Source organism: Salvelinus alpinus, chromosome 3 (genome assembly GCF_045679555.1).
Source record: "Salvelinus alpinus chromosome 3, SLU_Salpinus.1, whole genome shotgun sequence".
Classification (NCBI taxonomy): Eukaryota; Metazoa; Chordata; class Actinopteri; order Salmoniformes; family Salmonidae; genus Salvelinus; species Salvelinus alpinus.
The window spans coordinates 75,514,429-75,526,819 of NC_092088.1; the positions used below are offsets into that span (position 1 = coordinate 75,514,429).

The 12,391-nt window shown below is 45.3% G+C and overlaps 1 protein-coding gene across 1 annotated transcript; it reads left to right on the plus strand.

The window, feature by feature from the left end:
• The first annotated feature begins 4,002 nt into the window (after positions 1-4,002).
• On the plus strand, positions 4,003-8,300 carry LOC139571332 (forkhead box protein J1-B-like). The gene is made up of 3 exons (XM_071394117.1): positions 4,003-4,485; positions 4,750-5,390; positions 6,423-8,300. The coding sequence occupies exons 2-3, from the start codon at positions 4,821-4,823 to the stop codon at positions 7,269-7,271; spliced, it is 1,419 nt and encodes a 472-aa protein (XP_071250218.1). The 5' UTR covers positions 4,003-4,485; positions 4,750-4,820; the 3' UTR covers positions 7,272-8,300.
• Positions 8,301-12,391: the final 4,091 nt, after the last annotated feature.

Below are 12,391 nucleotides of genomic sequence, written 5' to 3' on the forward strand. Positions count from 1 at the left end.
TCCAAGTGATTTTAATTTTGGAAATCTGTTCCAAAGTATTCCCACGCATAATAGAGATATATACAGTATGTGACCATATACAAATATCAGCAAGGTTTGAAATTATTCTGTTTTAGTCTAATATTATATCTGTTTGGGCTTCTTGCGGTCATTTTGCAGTTGACAAATTATTTGTAATTACGTTCCGGCCACCTGACCATCTGCTCAAGAAAAATCGTCCCGCGCCTGAATCTAGTTGATGATCCCTGGAGTAGATTGTGTGTAAAACGAACCCTCAATACCGTCAATAAACCTACAAGGATTGTGGGAAACTGGATACTGTAAATATCCTGTTATCTGTGTGCAGCCTCTCTTATGCGCAGCCTCTCTGTGGGTGTGTGTGCGTGGGTTTGTGTTAGGTTTTGGAAATAGAGACACCTGCTGGTGAAATGGTCCCTTTGAAAAATGCATTATATCAATATAATATAGCTATCCTCAGGGCACAACCAAACTGTCAAATTCTAGTTTTGGACTCTCTATGAATATGGTCAATGTTGTTGCTTTTAGTACTATAATCCCCTTTTTGATTGGTCTGATGACCTTTATAATCACCCCTTAAGGACACCATAGGTAGACCATATACCGTGGCCTGATTTCAGTGTCCTCATGTAAAGTGGGCTAGACGTCATGCAAAACAGGTGAATAATGACAGATTACAAGACATCCCCTATTACAACAGACCCCCGTCTGTAGACGTACTGTATGCCATAGGCCTCTCTTGACAAACACTGCTGTTGCCTCTAGCAACCATAAGAACAGCTGGTCAAACACTACCCTGTTTCACCAGGTCCCTTCGTGATTGACCAGAAACGAACCTGGAAACATCCCACTGGGCACACGCTGATTGAATCAACGTTAATTGCACGTCATTTCAATTAAATGACATTGAACCAACGTGGAGTAGACGTTGAATTGACGTCTGTGCCCAGTGGGATTTTGAAACCATGTGGTGCCTCCTTCCTTCCGTGACAGACAGCCTGCAACAGCTGGACTGGCTTATCTAAGTTTTTACATGCAGTCATTCATGCTCCACTCTCATAAAATGACCCACTTCTTCTTTGTCCCAGCATTCACAGCTCTGCTTTGCCCCAGATCTGTTCAGGCAACTAGCCTACTGTTTGTGAACCCGCTCTTCTACAAGCGCATGGACCAAAGGCTCTTTAGTATGCCCACTATTAACAGTGTAATGATTGAGAGTCTGCAGTATTTTCCCACTACAGCCACAAATGTAACAACTGAGAGGGAACAGCCAGCTCGGCGCTCCAACCACCAACCCTCAAGTTACAGGGCAAGCGCAATAAAGATTCTATTAAATTACTAGAGCGACTATGTCATAAACCCTAAAAGTTCCAGAATGGGTGAAAATGGCAGCCATATTGGTCAGGGAGAAATCCTAACCAGTCTAATTAGAATGAATGGCAGTAGAGGCATAATCCTGATTTTACTTAAAGCAGGAAAATAAAAGTAGCGTAAGTTATGTAATATATCAGAAATGGAGTAATAACACGTTTGTCAACCTAGAATATTGTCATATAATTATAAATATAGTTTATACAGGTTTTATACCAATTTTCTGTATAAATAGCCTCTAAAATATGTAAACAGACCATAGATGTCCAAATAAAAAATACAAGTGGGGGAAAGCTGTGAGTGCTATTATATGAAACAATGTCAGTACTTGTTGCATTTACAACTTGTCTAAGTCCTATCATCAACGGATTTCAGCCAGTGACCGGCTGTGGGTTGACTGCATTATTTGAATGGAATGTAGGCATGTTGGCAGTTAATTATAAAAATGTATTGGGGGATCCACTACATTTGTGATTTTTTTTAAACCTAAATGTATTTCAGTGTTTACAAGCATTTGTAATTTGAGTCTGATAATTATCTGATAATACTTGTGGATTTAAAAATATTTGGTTGATATATGTTTTCCACTTTGAAAATGTATGCGCTCACTACTGTAAGTTTCTCTGGATAAGAGTGTCTACTAAAATGGAAAAGGAATGAATAGACCATTTCAGTTTTCACATAGAAATAAGTTGCATTTACATACCTTTTCATACTGGTCCCCCACGGGAATCAAACCCACATCCCTGGCATTGCAAGCACCATGGTCTACCAACTGCACCACGTCATCACATCATTGCAAACCACTTGATGTCTCAATGTACTCAATTACTGTATTGTGCATTGTTTTTAGTGACAGAAAGTCTACAGGTACAAACCTAGATGACCAGCCTATGTATAATACAGTAACGTACATTTACATTAAGTGGTTTGTAAGAATGGTAAAATAATACTGCACAAAAAAGTGGTGGTTTCCATGTTATTTGATTAAGAAAAAGATTTATTTTGATGTGGATGTTTTGTGTCTTCGCCCATAACTTGATGCCTTTTGATGTAAATATTTGAAGACAGACAGGGTTTGGTTCTTTCTGGATTCCATTAGAATGGATTTAGAAGAGAAGGGGACAGGGAAACAACTCTTACAATTCCAACTATTGAATCCTGCAAGATACTGTTCTTAATTATACAACCACCTTTCTTGCCAAATCAGAGATGCCCGCTATATCGGTCCGCTAATACTAGTAAATGCCCAGTGCACTACTTTTGTGAGAAAAATATATATATAATTTATATTAATATATTAATACCCTCAGCACCCCTACTTCCCACGACTATGGATTCAGAGCAACTACAACAGAGGTTAAATGAAGCCTGTGAAAGGGAAAATATTGCAGGAAAGGTCACTGTGCGTGAGGGAGAGTGAGGTAAGGTCAGGTTAGGATCCTTAATCTCTGCGAACCTCTAGAAAATCTCTGATCTATTACTGGCTTAGGTCTGGGGCCATCTGTTTGAAGATGCTGAAACCACCATGGGCAGCATCTCAATGTCTTATGTGGTTTCCTCTGCTCATGCCCTATCCTTCATTTGCATTGATCTACATGCACCAACCTGCTGGGAATTTGCTTTCACCTGTCCAGTTTTATCATATCAGTACAAATTGATTCAGCTCTCTAGGTATAGTGTGTAGGATCTTAATATGATCACCCTGTTGCAGGAGAACTTTCCTGAAATACCGAACATTTATAGTTGTTGGCATTTGAGTTTTTTTGAAACCTTGAAATATCAGACTTGATTTTCCGATATGAAAAATGTACCAACCACTACAAAAATGTATATGATTTATAATCCACATAATAATTCACATTTCTTGTTGCTGGAGGATTATTTTCCTGCTGTCGCAAACTTGCTCAAATTAAGCTGCAGTACACTATATCTCCACAGAGCGGCAGTGCATCCCTATGTGAGGAGCGGAGATAGCTTTCCATGGAGGCAGGTTTTTTGTTGTTGTCATTTAGAAACTGTGGATTGTAGTAAAGAGAAAAACTAGATGTCCATAGGGATTATACAAAATCCCTCAAAATGTCAATAATTTGTTGGAGTAGGCTAATTTGTTAGGTCATCCCCCAATATTACGCTAATTCCCTAGGAGTGAAGTTGTGCAACTTGAGTCATTTTGTATTCTATTTCACAAGCATTATAGTTGGAGACAAATTGAATATACATTACATTATTTAAAATGAAATAATTCAGATACCGTAATATGTTATAGTAGGCCTAGACCTGCTATAGCCTATGATGCTATTGTGTAGGAATTCCCTCTCATATTTCCCTCTCTGCAGTTGGATGGTGCTATTTGATAGCCTACAGTTAATAAGGGGTTAGCTAAATGTTGACAAAAGGTATGGAATGCTGAGTGTAAAGTGTAGCACACGCGCGGGACTTGTGGCGCGACATTTCAGCGCTCCGTGGGGGCATTGTCGCGCCATATTGCTCTCAACAGGTCTTGGATCAGGATTGGGCTCGGGACAACAATAGCATTTAGGAAAGAAGAACGAGATGTCAATTGTTGTTGATTTTGTGGTTATCCTTGTATTCCGCAATGTAACCTTAACATAGGGCCAGCCTAATGTCGGTATAATGATAAATTCCTGGTTGAGCAGTTGAGTGCGCTCCTCATATCCTCATGCACATCAGCTTTGTCTGTCAAGACAAGTGAAACCTGGAGAGCAGGCAACCAATCAGAGACCTCTAAGACGTTTAAAGGGCTCGTGGGGAGTCTCTCCGCCTTTATTATTAGCATCCAAGAACCTTCCAGCACCCAGACCTTTTCATGTATCATTCTGGTGTGCAATTGGCCGGGATTGAAATATTATGGATTATGCAAAAACGACTGAAATTGATTAAATAATCTTCTACATTTCTATATAAACTGCTGGATCATACTTAGGTGAGCCCTCCCCCTCTGCACTTGTTGCGCAGAAGATAGATGCTGCTTCTCCGGAGTCCTAGGAGAATAGAGCACAGGGACCGACCGATCACCGACCACTGCAACAGGTGTACACTGTTCCCGAGCATTGTCGCTGACCTGTTTTTGAGGTAAGGGTATATAGGCTACTGTGTTATAATCACTTGTTTAATTTTCATGTTTTGACATGTTGGCATGTTGAGAAAAAATAGTTTTTTTTATATAGAATGTTTTTAATAGGCTATTGTAATGGGAGTAGTGACTCGAATTCGACTGTTGAGACAAATAGGCTTTTTTATATAGTGTGTTTTTAATAGGCTACTGTAATGGGGGTAGTGGCTCAAATGCAATTTTTCATGTGGTTTTGGTCGATTTCAATATTTGTTTTGCTGCAGGACATCTCATTGAACAGTCCTTCAAAATTTCCACATCTTCGCGATTGAACGTCCCGTGACTCACGCTTAGAATGCCTGTCCTGCTGAGTCCGGAGATCGCCTCCAAGTTTAAGGAGAAATGGCTGAACCTCCAGCCGGAGCTTCAGGACAGCGCAGCCGGCTCAGTGCACCTGGACGACAGCCTGACCAGCCTCCACTGGCTGCAGAACTTCTCCATCCTCAGCGCTAACCAGGAAAGACCCACTGGCACTGGCTCCGGTTGCCCATCACATCACCTGCTTTCATACCACCAGCGCATGTACCCCCGTGGAACCGACTCCCCGTCCAGCCCTCCAGCGGGGGACACCGCCGCTACCGGTATGCCTTTCTGCCTCGGGAGCCCGGTTACCTCTGGCAGTAACTCCACCGACGTGCGTTTGGTGAACTACCCTCACCACGACCACCACATCAAGGCGCAGATCATCTCACCAGAGGAGATTGACTTTAAAACGAACCCCAAAGTCAAACCGCCGTATTCCTACGCCTCTCTCATCTGTATGGCCATGCAGGCTAGCAAGAAGCCCAAGGTGACTCTGTCCACCATCTATAACTGGATCACAGACAACTTCTGCTACTACAGACACGCAGATCCTAGCTGGCAGGTAAATGACCCGGTTATCCTCTGTCACTCTATTATTGATGAGCTAAATGGCGACAGGGAGAGAAGAGAGAGAGAGACCAGATAAGGGCTAGCAGAAGGGTTGCAATATGCACACTAAACCTGTTGTTTTGTTGTAAGAATATTAATACACAAAAATCTATTTAAAACACATTGTTCCTGTTATTTATTATAATCATCCAGTAACTTATAATCATCAACAGTAACTTATAATCATCAACAGTAACTTATACTGTATTTTATTAGATCCTAATGATATTCATTTGAATTTACATTTGTAATTTTATAAACCAAGGTGTCTCAAATAAGAGTACATCTCTGCTATTTCTACGCCCCCGAGAGATCTCTGTCAGGCTTCTATCTCAGGGGGTCAGACACAAGTGCTTTACTGCTCTAGGGAGGGGGTTGTGTGTGTGTGTGTGTGTGTGTGTGTGTGTGTGTGTGTGTGTGTGTGTGTGTGTGTGTGTGTGTGTGTGTGTGTGTGTGTGTGTGTGTGTGTGTGTGTGTGTGTGTGTGTGTGTTAATGAGTATCCCTATGAGATCTCCCTTGGCAGCTAAGCACAGTTGATCATGTTTGAAATGCACAGAGCTCTACACTAGAAAGCCTCATTAGGTACATTTCCTACACAAACAACAACAATAACTCCTCCTCCCCCTTAGAAGGCCCCCTCTCTCTTTTTCTCTCTATTTGACACACACACGCATACGAACACACATACACACACTATATCAAATTAGATTATTATATACATCACATGCAACATGGATTTAACACATTTGTTTCTTCGCCCCTCCCCTTCTTCCCTGCCCCTCCCCTTCTCCCCTCCCCTTCTCCACTCCCCCTCCCCTCCTCCCCTTCTCCACTCCCCCCCTTCTCCCCTCCCCTTATCCACTCCCCCTCTTCTTCTCCCCTTCACCTCCCCATCTCCCCTCCCCCCTCCCTTTCTCCCCTCCCCCTCCCATTCTCCCCTCCCCTCCCCATCTCCACTCCCCCCCTTCTCCACTCCCCTAACAGAACTCTATCCGCCATAACCTCTCGCTCAACAAGTGTTTCATGAAGGTGCCGCGGCAGAAGGATGAACCAGGGAAAGGAGGCTTCTGGCAGATCGACCCTCAGTACGCTGACATGTTCGTTAACGGAGTCTTCAAGAGAAGGAGAATGTCCTCCAACCTTTACAACACCAACAGGCAGAGCAAGCTGCTACACAACCAGGAAACTGGCTACCATAGAGGCACTCAGGGGAGCCAAGATGGCTACCACTACCTTGGAGCTGGAGCCAGCAGCAAGCGTAAACAACCTTCTCCAAGGCAACACGGCAAGATGGCACGGACCCACAAATCCCCGCTGTTAGCCATGGAGGCACACAGCGCAGATATAGTTCTGAGGGGAGATTTTGACCTGGCGTCTGTGTTTGATGACGTCCTCAGTGGTAACTGCAGTACGTTCGAAGAACTGGATATCGACACTGCTCTGAGTTCCCTGGGCTGCTCTTTGGACCTGACCCTGCAGGGGAGGCACTCCGCTGGGCTGGGAAGGTGGTGTGGAGAGGGGGACAATCAGACCCAGCAGACCCACTACTCTTACGACTACATGGAGCTGAGTGGCTCAGTGGGATGTGACAGCAGTAACATGGGGGACCATCACGTTCAACAGCAACAGCTGAGCCAGGATCAGTTGTTACAGAGCCACCTGCACCAGTTCGAGGAGGTGACTCTGTTTCCAGAGCAGCAGGAGGTGCACCCCTGGGAGGAGATGAAGGAGGAGGCGCAGGCTATCCCTCTGACTCTGGATCAGGGCTTTGGGCTGTGTGAAGGATTCTTCTCAGAGATACAACCCTGGGAGAGGGCTGAGGCCTACCTGTGACAGAGCAACCACTGTTACGCCAGCCATTAATCAAGGGATTCAGGCCCTAGCCACGGCTTTCTTACAGTAAATGCTGGGACAGGAAAGTCAGAAATCACCGGTGGGCCAGGAGACCTACATACAGACTACTATTTTGCTACATTAGCATCATAAAGTCTTATATACATTATGTTTTTTTCTTTATGTTTTGAGAGATCTATACTGTATGTTTAGGACTTTAAGATTATCTATGTTTCTGGTTTGATCACGGACTGGAGGACTAGAGGTCAATGAAGTGGAGATGCACTTATGGTGTTGGGTCGTAGTCGGACCTAGAGATCAGATTTCAATATGCTTTTCAAGTAGTCAATTTAATATATATCCATTAGAGTCTATGATAAGAGTCTGGCCTGGCACTAGTCTTTTGAGTCATAGGCTATGGCAAAGTGGAGAGAGGGACATAAATGAACTGAAATGCCTCAATCAGAATATCCAAGCATATGAGAGACAACGGGTATGTTTGAGGATAGAAAACATTTCAATTTCTAATGCTCTGCTGTCCGTCAGAATGCTATTTGCCCTTGTTCCATAAAACATGCAATGACACAGATTGAACACTCCATTGTTTGACAACAATACCACAGCCTTGGCAGGCACAGACGCTTTTGTTCAAGTTTTCCATGATTTATTCTGCCAATCTTGCATTTGATTGAACTCTGTCGATAAGTCTGTTCAGAATTAGACTACCCATTGATATACTGAGGAAATCTAAATTCTCTCTCTGGGGTGTTCGGCTTCCTTTTAGTGATATTGATTTCTGATTGATTACTTCAAGTTACTATAATTTTGTATGTTTTTAAAGGATGATTCATTTAAAAAGGTATCTTGTTTGGGAAAACTGATGAACCAATGAAAGGCTTGTACTTATTGAGTCAATCGTGAAGTTCAGCTCAAACTTGATACAATGTCTTCAATGTAATTCTGGTGTAATTCATAAATTGTTCAAAATGCAATCATGCGTCAATGCAATAAATGGCAGTTTAGATGTTTTATCGCATTCGTTTGCCATACTGCATATGAAAGTCAAAGATGCAATCCATTGGTCAATAAGGGTCAAGAACAGCTTGTTCATAGATGGGAAGACAATATATCGCAATCATAGTCAGGCCCAGACTAGATTGGTCTCTCAGACTAACCTGGTCTTTCAGACTAACCTGGTCTCTCAGACTAACCTGGTCTTGCAGACTAGCCTGGTCTCTCAGACTAACCTGGTCTCTCAGACTAACCTGGTCTCTCAGGCTAACCTGGTCTCTCAGACTAACCTGGTCTCTCAGACTAGCCTGGTCTCTCAGACTAACCTGGTCTCTCAGACTAGCCTGGTCTCTCAGACTAACCTGGTCTCTCAGACTAACCTGGTCTCTCAGACTAACCTGGTCTCTCAGACTAGCCTGGTTTCTCAGACTAACCTGGTCTCTCAGACTAACCTGGTCTCTCAGACTAACCTGGTCTCTCAGACTAACCTGGTCTCTCAGACTAACCTGGTCTCTCAGACTAACCTGGTCTCTCAGACTAGCCTGGTTTCTCAGACTAACCTGGTCTTGCAGACTAGCCTGGTCTCTCAGACTAACCTGAACTCCCAGACTAACCTGGTCTCTCAGACTAGCCTGGTCTCTCAGACTAGCCTCGTCTCTCAGACTAACCTGGTCTCTCAGACTAGCCTGGTTTCTCAACATCACAAGAGAGAGAGAGTATGAGTTGGTGGAATAGAGAGTGAGAGGGAAGAGAGAGAGTGTCAAAGATTGGGGGGATGCCGGGCAAGAATGGGCACGCCACGGGCACAGAGTGTTTCATTCACCTGTTAGAGGTTGGATACGCCATGTGCTGAAGTGTACTTGTTCAAGGTAGTACAGGAGCATATTGTGGGGTTGGAGCATGAAGAACGGCATTAATGTTATTTTCTATTTCCAGTTGTCTCATTTTGCTGTCTCTTGACATGCCCCTTTTACTTGAGAGATTAAGGCTCTGAAATGTCTCTCAGCATTTGTGTTGATCAAGTCTTTATCCAGAGAGAATTCTCTCAAACCAGGTTGGTTTGAACTAAGAGTAACAGGTTTCAAGGATATTACATCTGTGTAATGCATACAAACATGGTTTTCTCCCTTCAAATCTATTTTTAATTGAAAAAGGCAGCAAAAGGGGATAAAAAGGGAGAACCCATTGGTTCTCCCTCCCTGGGGTTGGAGGTCAGGAGTAAAGATATTTTGGGATCAACCAAATAACTCAGATTCCTAGAAACAGCAGGGACTATGCACAGAGACAGAATTGTGATGCTACTTGTTTCCATATTCATCCTGAGAGCTGATGATCTCTATGGTTCATCAGCTCTGTACCAGCCTGTACCAGTTGTTATGTTCCAGTCTCAAAAAGAAGAGACCAGCTTCTTGTTGTTACTGTTTGACAGTGTGCCTAATATCATTGTCAAGTCAAGGGATCACTAACGCTTGTTGTTGAGGAGCACATTGAGGAGAGGTGGGGTTCAGTCAGTGTGTGTCTGTGTTTCTTTATGTGTGCCTGTGTGTGTGTGTGTGTGTGGGTGTGTGTGCGTGCGTGCGTGTGTGTGCATGTGTGTTTGTTTGTAAATGTGTGTGTATGTGAGGTTTAAATATTGGCTCAATGGTTGAATAGATAACCTTATCTCCATGGGGCAGGTCCCTGCAGCTCTATTCACCCTGTCTCTAAGACCAGCGCTTCCCAGAATGCAGACGCTGTGACTGCAGGACCAGGAACAAGACCGGCCTGTCACAGTGGGCTTATGCTACGCAACTTTATCACTGTGTGTGTGTGTGTGTGTGTGTGTGTGTGTGTGTGTGTGTGTGTGTGTGTGTGTGTGTGTGTGTGTGTGTGTGTGTGTGTGTGTGTGTGTGTGTGTGTGTGTGTGTGTGTGTGTGTGTGTGTGTGTGTGTGGTTATGGCCAACCCCTGATTAGCGGGGTGCATACAGACCCCTATAACACATAGAGGACAGGAGAAGGGAATCTGAGGAGTGGAAGGGGAGTGGCTAAGGAAATACACCTCAATGACCTTTCTAAAATGTTGATGTTTATGCATGACATGTAAATCAGGTTCCATTTGACAATCTTTGCTCTTTTCATCCTTGTGCTTCTCAGTGTACTATGTACCAGTGATACAATGGTTTACATTGTTTGTGTTCGTGCCTGTGTGTGTGTGTGTGTGTGTGTGTGTGTGTGTGTGTGTGTGTGTGTGTGTGCCTGCTACGTGTGTCCATATGTCCGTCTGTTCAGAACACTTTACATGTAAAAGCTCTCAGCAGCCTGATTTGAATGGGGTTTAGTGATGTTATTGTTAAGCTAAACCCAGAAGCTTTCCCCCAGCAATTAACCATTCTGTCTATGTGGCTATGATTAACAGTGGCTGTACCTTATAAGTTGTGTGTGTGTGTGTGTGTGTGTGCCCCCCCACACACACATGCACACACGCACATGTACACACACATTTTCATTTGTTTTTGATGTGCTAATTTCATTTACTCATGCACCCCCCACCCCTCCTCCCCTAGCCAGCAGGCAATTAGGGACATGGAGGCGTCTGCATACTAGGTTCGGTTTGCTCCTAGCAGAACTCGGCTAGGTGAAGTGAACGTCTGTGCCTCGCATAGGCCTTCAAACGTTCACTTGAAAAACTAGAAAAAAGCGGCAATAGTATTGTTTGTCCCTCTTGAGACACTGCAGCCAGTATTTGCTTCCTCAAAATAGTCTGAATGAATCTGTTAATTATTAATTAATTATGACATTTTTGCTGCTTAGTCACGTAATTTTACATCTAAATAAGATGTTTGGTGCAGTATTTCTCAGGTAAAAAAATTTGTTGAATGACAACAAACACTTAATTGAAGAATCCCTAGTGTTGACCAATCAACGAAGGGGCCTAGACTTTAGCTACCGAACTTCCGCATGCCTCAGGATAAAATGTTGTGCCACAAACAGTCGAGAAAACCCTTGCTGAACAACAAAACGAACAAAAACGTGACAAAATATCGTCATAATGCACAAACTGTTTTGGACAGGAAGCATGCAGAGGGCTTAAAGAGGATCCATTCAGACCGTAGCAGAGGTATCTGGGATGGAGACCAGAACATCCCCATGCCCTAACCCTCCCCTCACCTCCCCCACCTGCCCGAACTCCCCTCACCATGCCCTCCCCTCACCTACCCTCCCCTCTCCTCTCCTCACCTACCCTAACTCCCCTCATTATGCCCCCTCTCCCTTCACCTGCACTAACCCTCCCCTCCCCTTACCTGCCCTCCCCTCCCCTGCCCTCCCCTCACCTACCCCCCCTCACCTGCCCTAACTCCCCACACCATGCCCTAACCCTCCCCGCCCCTTACCTACCCTGCCCTCCCCTCACCTCCCCCCCCCTCACCTGCCCTAACTCCCCACACCATGCCCTAACCCTCCCCGCCCCTTACCTACCCTGCCCTCCCCTCACCTGCCCTAACTCCCCTCACCATGCCCTCCTCACACCATGCCCTTCCCTCACCATGCCCTAACCCTCCCCTTACCTCCCCTCCCCTGCCCTCCCCTCACCTACCTTCCCCTCCGCTCATCTGCCCTAAGTCCCCTCACCATGCCCTCCCCTCCCCTTACCTACCCTGCCCTGCCCTCCCCTCACCTACCCTCCCCTCACCTGCCCTAACTCCTCTCACCATGCCCTCCCCTCCCCTCACCTGCCCTAACCCTCCCCTCACCTGCCCTAACTCCCCTCACCATGCCCTCCCCTCCCCTCCCCTCACCTGCCCTAACCCTCCCCTCACCTGCCCTCCCCTCACCTCCCCTCCCCTCACCTGCCCTAACCCTCCCCTCACCTGCCCTGCCCTCCCCTCACCTATCCTACACTCAACCGCCACAACTCCGCTCCCCTCCCCTCACCTGCCCTAACCGTCCCCTTACCTCGCCTGTCCTCCCCTCACTTGCCCTAACCCTACCCTCACCTGCCCTCCCCTCCCCTCACCTATCCTACCCTACCCTCAACCGCCACAACTCCGCTCCCCTCCCCTCACCTGCCCTAACCCTCCCCTTACCTCACCTGTCCTCCCCTCACTTGCCCTAACCCTCCCCTACCCTC